The sequence below is a fragment of the Schistosoma mansoni genome, assembly GCF_000237925.1.
Source record: "Schistosoma mansoni, WGS project CABG00000000 data, supercontig 0395, strain Puerto Rico, whole genome shotgun sequence".
NCBI classification, from domain to species: domain Eukaryota; kingdom Metazoa; phylum Platyhelminthes; class Trematoda; order Strigeidida; family Schistosomatidae; genus Schistosoma; species Schistosoma mansoni.
In genome coordinates, this window is record NW_017386237.1 from 8,494 (window position 1) to 16,888 (window position 8,395).

General features: G+C 36.7%; 1 protein-coding gene across 1 annotated transcript; it reads left to right on the forward strand.

Moving 5' to 3' along the window:
* Positions 1 to 504: 504 nt before the first annotated feature.
* Positions 505 to 693, forward strand: Smp_205500 (unnamed protein product; the record flags this gene model as incomplete). Its single annotated transcript, XM_018799375.1, has 1 exon — positions 505 to 693. One exon carries the CDS (start codon positions 505 to 507, stop codon positions 691 to 693), a length of 189 nt encoding a protein of 62 aa, XP_018644733.1.
* Between the last annotated feature and the right edge of the window lie 7,702 nt (positions 694 to 8,395).

Genomic DNA, 8,395 nt, shown 5'->3' on the forward strand with positions numbered 1-8,395 from the left:
GAAGGTCAAAGAAGAAGAGGAAGACCAAAGAACACATTACGCCGAGAAATAGAGACAGACATGAGAAGAATCAACAAGAACTGGATAGAACTAGAAAAGAAGACCCAGGACAGAGTGGGTTGGAGAAAGCTGGTCGGCGGCCTATGCTTTATTGGGAGTAACAGGCGTAAGCAAGTAAGTAAGTAAGTAAAATAAGTAACAACATATGATGAATAGGATAAGCGATCAACACATACGCACACACACACACATACGATCATACCAAAACAGTCAGAGTTAATAAGCCAATAAGTGACAAGGTCAAAATATGTGATTTGAGAAGAATGAATAGATTGGTCTGTTCAGAAACTACTACAGTTCACGTGTGCAGCAGGAAATTTGTGTGAGATAATTAATGGGTCATGCTATGTATGTTCACGAACAGGAACAAATGGTGAAAGGTTATGCTTTTTAAACGACAATTTTACAGGCAAAAATGGTCATTGTACAAATTGTATTGAATTGATGAAAAGTGCAAATAGTAAGAAAACTAATTACAAAAAGAAAAAAAAACAGAGGCGTAACCAAAAGTGGTTTCATAAAAAGCAACCTATCCAATGGAATATAGATTATGTTTTATCATCGGAGTACGAGATCGTCTATTTGACATATTTTACTATATTGCATATCGTTTCAATTGGAAGTACTAGGTGAAAGTGATCTAGGTCAGGTGTACTATTCAATGAGGAATCACACAGTATCTCAGAATGTTCGGAAAATTTTCTTATTGAAAATATTACATCTCGGATGAAGACGCTGAAGGGTGACATAGATTACAATTCTCTTCATAATAATGAAGGATGAAGAATGAGTTTCTATAGACTATCGTCAATGTGAGGGATATAAGCTTACACAGAGTGTTCACAATAACTGATAGAAATAGTCAGTGAGATCTATCAAGAATCTCCAGAAAACAGAATATTCGAAAATATCTTCCCCTGTGATGATGTTCAGGTTGATTTTTGCTGCCTACAACAAAAGTCGAAGCATTATTGATCTTGGAGATAAAGCGGTGTCAACAGGAGCTACACTAATTCCACAACCCTAATCATATGATCTAAAAGTAGTATATTACAGCAGGAAGTATTCTACCGGTGATTTCAGTTTAAACATTCCCTATAAAATTTACATAAATGAAACAGAATAGTCAATACTAGATTCGGAATTTTCGGGAAGGCTGAAAGTGTATTTTTCCTCTGCGATTTTCTGTCTATATCATTTGTGCAAATATTACAATTATGACCTCTCTCTTACTCACCATCATTGTTTTCGTTATACTTAGCTTGATGAGAACAACTATTCCGCCTATTATTCGGAATATCATGTTAGCTTTTTTGCTCTATATTTCGATGACTACTGTGATGATGAACGTTTCATATATTGTGTTAAAGGTTATGGTGACTGTTTCATTATATGTTGTGACGATCATCATGTCTGCAATTAGCTATCTAGTATTTTAATTATCAAGATGAGCGTCATAATAATTAGGGTAATAGTTATCACAATACGGTATCAAGCATGTGATTCTTATCTTGTACAAATGTGATTTGACATTGTATGATGTAATTTTAAAACGATCCACATTTGTGTTTTCATTGTGTTAATTGGTAGATAGTGAATGTGGGCAGCATAGGGCGTACTTGTAAAAGTCTCACCACTGGGTAGGGTCAGTGAAATGTACGAGTTGTTCGGTTGTGTAGCTGTGGTAATTGTACTAACGGATGATTCCTTCGTACGTGATTGCGCTCTGATTACCAATTGCGAACATAACACGTTCGTTTGTGCTCACCTTGTTCTGACTGCCTTAAATAGGACTGTTTCGGAATTTCCTCTTCAGTACATTAATTCGAATACTTCTAATTATAATACTGACGTTGCGATTGATCCAATTCTCAAATTGTTGGATATTAGTTCAAGTGCGGATAAGTTTGAAGACCACATGGAGCGATGTGAATTCTGGTGCATGAACGGAAAAGATATTAACAATGATGGATTCACAGCTTATTTGCTGGTTGTCACCATCAAAGAAACTTAGAACCTGCTCAAGTATATGGCTTTTCCACAAAAACCAATTTCATTGTCATGTGAATCTCTCAAGGAATCACTACTTAGTCATGTGCAATGTGCTAGTTTTAAATGCAGAAACAGATAGAAGTTCCATAAGATGATGCGACAAAATGATCAGAAAGTTGAAGACCTTACGCTTGAACTACAGAAACAGTACTCGAAGTGCAATTTTTGAAAACAATTGGAAACTCAACTTCATGGTCGGTTGGTTGCTAGTTTTGAATGTCTTGGATACCTAGTTGACGGTATACGTTTTACTATAGATATACAAAGACTAAGTTCGCTGACAAATGTACCATCTCAGAAAAAACTTACAGAACTACGTCCACTGGTGGGTGCTCTTCAATATTATTTCCGTTTTATTCCCAATTTTTCTTATCCTGCCAATTGTGTTTTTTCAAATTTTGACATTCAATTCATTTAAATGGGGTGAGGAACAAGAGTCATGCTCTCGATATCTACTAAAGCTTCTTTCGAATGATTCTGTTCTTCGAACTTACACTCTAAATGTACATCCTGTACTTCATACTGATACATCAACAGTGAGTATTGGTGGAGTTTTGAAACAAGAAGGCATAACAGTTATCCGTGTTTCACGCAAACTTACTGTTGCTGAACAAGGATATTCACAAACGCTGTGAGAATCATTAGCTGTGTTTTTCGCTGTCATTAACATTTATTTCGAGAGACGTTCACTATTGTTACAGATCATGAAACATTCAAGTTAGTTCTTCATCCTGAAAAATCATTCGCACATTCCTCAGCTACTATGGTTCAACGATGGAGTATTGGCTTGAGTGCCTATGACTATACGATTCAGTAGAGAAGTGCCAACACACACTCAACATTTTGGTTGAACATCTTCACAGTGATTACAGATATATATCGTAGAGAAAACAATTGTGGAAGATGTTATAAGTCGGAGAGTCGAATATAATACATTTTTTTGTGCTCATTTAGTTCTACCTGTCTTGAATTGTACTATTTCAAGAATTGCTAGGGAGTGCATAAAATTGAATACTTATGATCAACATATATATAGGCAGTTTGTAGTTCATTCAAAAAAGGTTTTAGATTCCAATGTTGCAATATGATCAACTGCATTCTTGGTATTAGTAATTAATGGTTACAAATCGCCCATACAAGGATGTTGTGAATTCCTTATAACACATTGCTAAAGCAAACCAGTACCATAGTTGAAGTTGGAGATATTCTTAATTCACTTACTAGTACTTAAGTGTTGTCCAAAGTTGGTTGAAAACATAATTATCTCCACATCCGGTTACTCTAGGCGATACAGTTCAGTCAGTTACAACGTAGGACCAGTCACATATATGCATCGGTCCAAGTTGCCATACCTCGTTAGCACAACAAGATGAACACCAAATTCATAGAAGTAGTTAGTTCAATATTAGTAATATATGAAAGAAAGATAGTATATAACGATATGGTACAGGAAGAAAGAAAGATATCAAGCAATTTTAATCTCACAGGTTAAGGGCAGACAGGGAGTATATACACCTACGCCATTGTGATCGATTCTGAGCCATGTTACTCAGGGTTTCCAACCACTGGTTGATTATACAGTTGAAATGCGAAGGTCCATATTCAAAGTTAAGTCAATTGTGTGATGTTGTGTGACCATTATATTTTGTTTTTAGTGATATCTATCTAACTCCTGATAAAGTTCGACTCCACCAATGATCACAACTCATCACACAAGACTTTAGAGATCTATTTCAAAAATGGTCACTAATGAGAACACTATTAGTACTAGTATTATTATGATCAGAGGAGAGTTATGATGAACTTTCGACCCATAAACTTCTGTTTCATCAAATCCAACCCAGTTTTCATCGTATCTGCATATGTAAAGTCGGTTTGTGATCATGAAAGACTAATCATCGAAAAAGTAGTGAAAATCAATTCAACCCATACTCATACAATTTTTTTCGAGGTAATCACTAATAAAAGAGTTTATTTTATTCATCGGTTAAATTAACAACATGAAACAAAACAAGAGAATTGAAGATAAAAACTATCAAATACATCATCACAGATAATGGTTACAGGGATAATTGAAAGACAAGTACTACAGTTCTATTGTATAGAAATCAATCTGACCACTCTGCAGGCAACACATAATTTTCACAGGATCCTTATTGAAAGTGACCAACTTCTTAATCTGCTCACCAGTTGGATAAATTTTGATCTGATCCAATAGACAGAATAAAACAAATACATCAAAATGTTTAAAAATCAATTGAAATGACAAATCACTAGTTGTGTCATAGTGTGTCTCATTCTTCTATTATAAAAATCACTTAAAACAAACAAAGAAATCGGCATTCTACAATATATTGCACTATAATTAAGCAAGCAATCATCATCGCACACACACACACACATTGAAAAAAATACAACCTAGTACTTCTAGAATGATAAGTGGGCAGATTTTTATGGAATTTTGGAATCACAAACACCAAGTGTTAAATACTTATGCATCGAATCAAACTTTGAATGTTTTTTTCTTTTCACTGAGAATCGATCACGAGAATAATAAGACTAGGCGGTAAAACGAAGGATGAATGCATTAGAATAGATCACTACACAACACATTAGCATTATCGACAAGCAACTGACAGAGTTAAATCAGTGGAAGTCGTGTTTTATCGTTAATATTGTTACATGTCCATGTGATTCATTCTGACTTTTGAATAGATGAGTTATTCTATTATTTTCTATCATTATGTCACTTATACTTGTGACCTTTAGTATATTAATCAAAGTTCAAATTAAGCACAAATCTTAACGCTTATGTTATAGTGGAATTTACCTGAGATTAATCAAACTAAATGAGATGTACATACTATCATTTCCATCAAATTGTATGACATCGATTTTGGTTTACAGTAAATTGTCTACACATCCTTCTTCCGTCTCTACAATTCCACTATTCAAGTCATCATTACGATTCATTCAAGAGAACACTTGACATTCACAGAAGCATACTAGAAAAGGAATAATATGGGATGTAAGACTTCTGTCCTAACTACACAAATCTAAAATCTAAATCACATTTGAAGTACTGACAATTTATTTTCAGTACTGACGAACCATTACAATTTCGATACAGATTAATGAATTGTTGCTGATCAATTACATGAATGCAAATATATCTTGATGGCGATTACCATCTGTAATGAGACTTCATGCTTCACAGTTTCACTTTGTACTGATATATTCTAATTGAAAATGATCTTTTTTTACAACTAAACATACCTGACAATATTTCCATGGTTGTGACATTTAATAGTGTTGTAGTCTGAAGAATAATTCATTCATTATTTACACAGCTAGTTCCTGACTAACTTAGATATGAATGGGGAGAGATGAAACAGATTTTGTAGGTAGATTCATTCTCAACAATCTGATAATGGTGTTAATAAGTGATGGATATTCTGTCGACAACCAAACTGCTTCAGACAACATTATGTAGGTGACCAATCTAATTAAACTATCAAATTCATGGGATATTTTACAATGAGTTTAATTGAATTCTTACTGGCAATTACTTTTAATGATACAATATCTTATCATGCTTACGTGTGTTATTCTGAATTTTGAACAGATTAGTTACTGTTATAATTTATATTTTGCTAATAAACGACCCAGCTATTCCTATTGCTTAGTATTCTTATACAATGACACTCGACAAGACCCCAAAATCAGAACACGTTGAACAGGAATGAAATTGTATTCACAAATAACAATGGTATGTGAACAGCAATCACTGATTTGAATAACGTTCTTATATTTATATTATATACATAAGAAGCTTCTAGATTTTTCTCCAATAATTTGCCCTGGCTGATCGGTTTAGAATTAGCCAATCAGCGCGTAGCAACACCATCATGCATGAAACATGCTTTAATCCAATCTATGTCCCGCTAACACCTCCCCCTTGAGCAGATTCGTAGGATCTGGTGCTAGGGTCCAACTGCAACCGAGTGACTGGCCTGCGCTTTCGATCTGTCCATCGTCTAGGCAATAAGGAAGTTGTATCACTCTTTGCTTGCACAGAAAATGACTTGTCTGTTCCGGGCGTTTTGATTTCAAAGGTGTCTAGCAGAACGTCAAGAGTTATTCGATGTCGATTCTCGCTGCTGGCTATCGAAGTTGCTCTCAGTTGGTTAGCATGACGTATCCAAACTTCTGAGTCAACTGACACCTCATAAACCATATTCCCTTTCTTTCTCACGATCCGACCAGCTGTCCACGTAGGATGTTTACCACGATAGTCCATAGCAAGTACCTTTTGACCCGCCGTGAACAATCGTCTTTGTGCCCCATGGTGTCGATTGAACTGCTTCTCCATCAATAAGTTCCGTTGGGGCTCACGAGCTGGCGTCGAACGGATGACATCGAAATGTGTCCTTATTTTTCAGGTCATTAATACCACTTCTAACCCAATTGCCTCTTCAGGTACCTCGAGAAGACTGAGGTCATCTGGGCTCGGTGACTTCTAGAGTTTCAAGTGTTGGAGTTCCTCGTGGACTTCCGCCTCATTGGCTGGATCAGTTGTTACAGGCCATGAAGGGAACGACAGTCTAGTCGATGTTCGTGGGGCAGTAGGTTAGTTGAATTGCCCTTCGAAGAACTCTGCCCATCGTCGGAGATGTCGATGTATATTAGTGATTGGCATCCTATCATTCTCACAGATTGTTTCGCTCAGACAAGGCTTCTTGCTGCCAGTGGCTCGGATGAGTTGGAAGAGCTTCCGGTAGTTGCTAGATGCAGCTGCTGCTTCCAACTCATTAGCGCGCTCTGACCACCAGGCTTCTCGGTCCTTACACAAGCTTTGTCCAATTTCATTACGTAACAGTCTTTGTTTGTGGTCGAACTGACAGTCACCCGGAGTAAACCGACGGGCTTCGACGAGTTGCAAGGAGCCTGGAGAGACAGTGCTTATAGGCGTCATGCAATTGCACCCAATGCTCATCTATACTTTATGGTGGGATGGTAGCTAGCCTAAAACATAGCTCGGTTTGATACTTAGTCGCAACAGAAGCTGCAATCAATTTACTGAAATCAATCCGTTTAGGACGATGAATTCGTTGGCCACTGAAAAGTAAGGTAAGATTGGTGCAAACAAGGGCATGATCAACGTCCGAATAGGTGCTCCGAAAGGAGTGGCAGTCTTGTACACAACCGCGCCAGCAGTAGGTGACCGAGATGTGATCAATCTGAGTTCAGGCTTGAGATGTAGAGGGAGGACGCCAGGTGGCATATTGGCGATGAATATGCCGGAAGTTAGTGCCAGCCAGAAACAGGTTTTGGTCTGCGCACAGTTGCAGTGAACGACCCCCGATATCTGACCTGCGACCAACGTCCCCATCGGCCACCTAAACGACTCTCTTCTGTGCCTAGACACCCGACCTGAGCATTCAGTTTTGTCGGACACACTTTCTGAAAAAGAACAGTTAACTGGTGGTAAAATGTATCCTTGATCGCATATATTCAACAAGACCTAAGTAAATACGCGTTTTGAAGCCTGTACATACTGATCTGGATATTTTCATCCAAACCATCAATAAAAATCTTAAAAAGAGAAAACTGAGAATTTACTGATTGATTGACAGTATACTACAATCTTTGACCCGTTTCTTTTTTAAGAAAAACGTGTACCCACTGATAAAAATTTTATAAAAAAAGCAAATAATACTTTGAATGTTCATATGAAGTATAAATATGTTAAACACAAGGTAGTGTGATTACAATAATCATTATACCACCAAAAACCGATCATAAATATAGATGCTATCAATTACTTTGATTGCATCGTTCCCTTAGTAGTTATATTCCTTTACACGGAAACATCAGGAATTAAATCTGGTTAAGCAATCATAAGGTCCGCCAACTGGCGCTAGCTTGCGAAGTTAGCATAACTGATGACTAGTCATTCACAAAAAAATGAAAATGAAGGGTAAGAAAAGTTATTTGATGACGAAAACAGTCACTACTCGACTGTGAATGGATTTAGAACATTATCAGCAACTCATAAGGCTACAAGTTCAAAAGTGCAGCAGTAAAGTCAAATTCAGTGGGTTTTAACAATAAAACTATCAGTCTGTCGAGCAAAGTGAATACATGCAATTTTATGAACGTCATTTAAGCACTTGTTAAGGCAGTGAATACCGCACTAAAATGCAGCTGAAGTGAAAAAGGATAACATGATGTGAAATATTAACTACTCCTGACGTGGCTAATGATGCAATGACTATAGTTA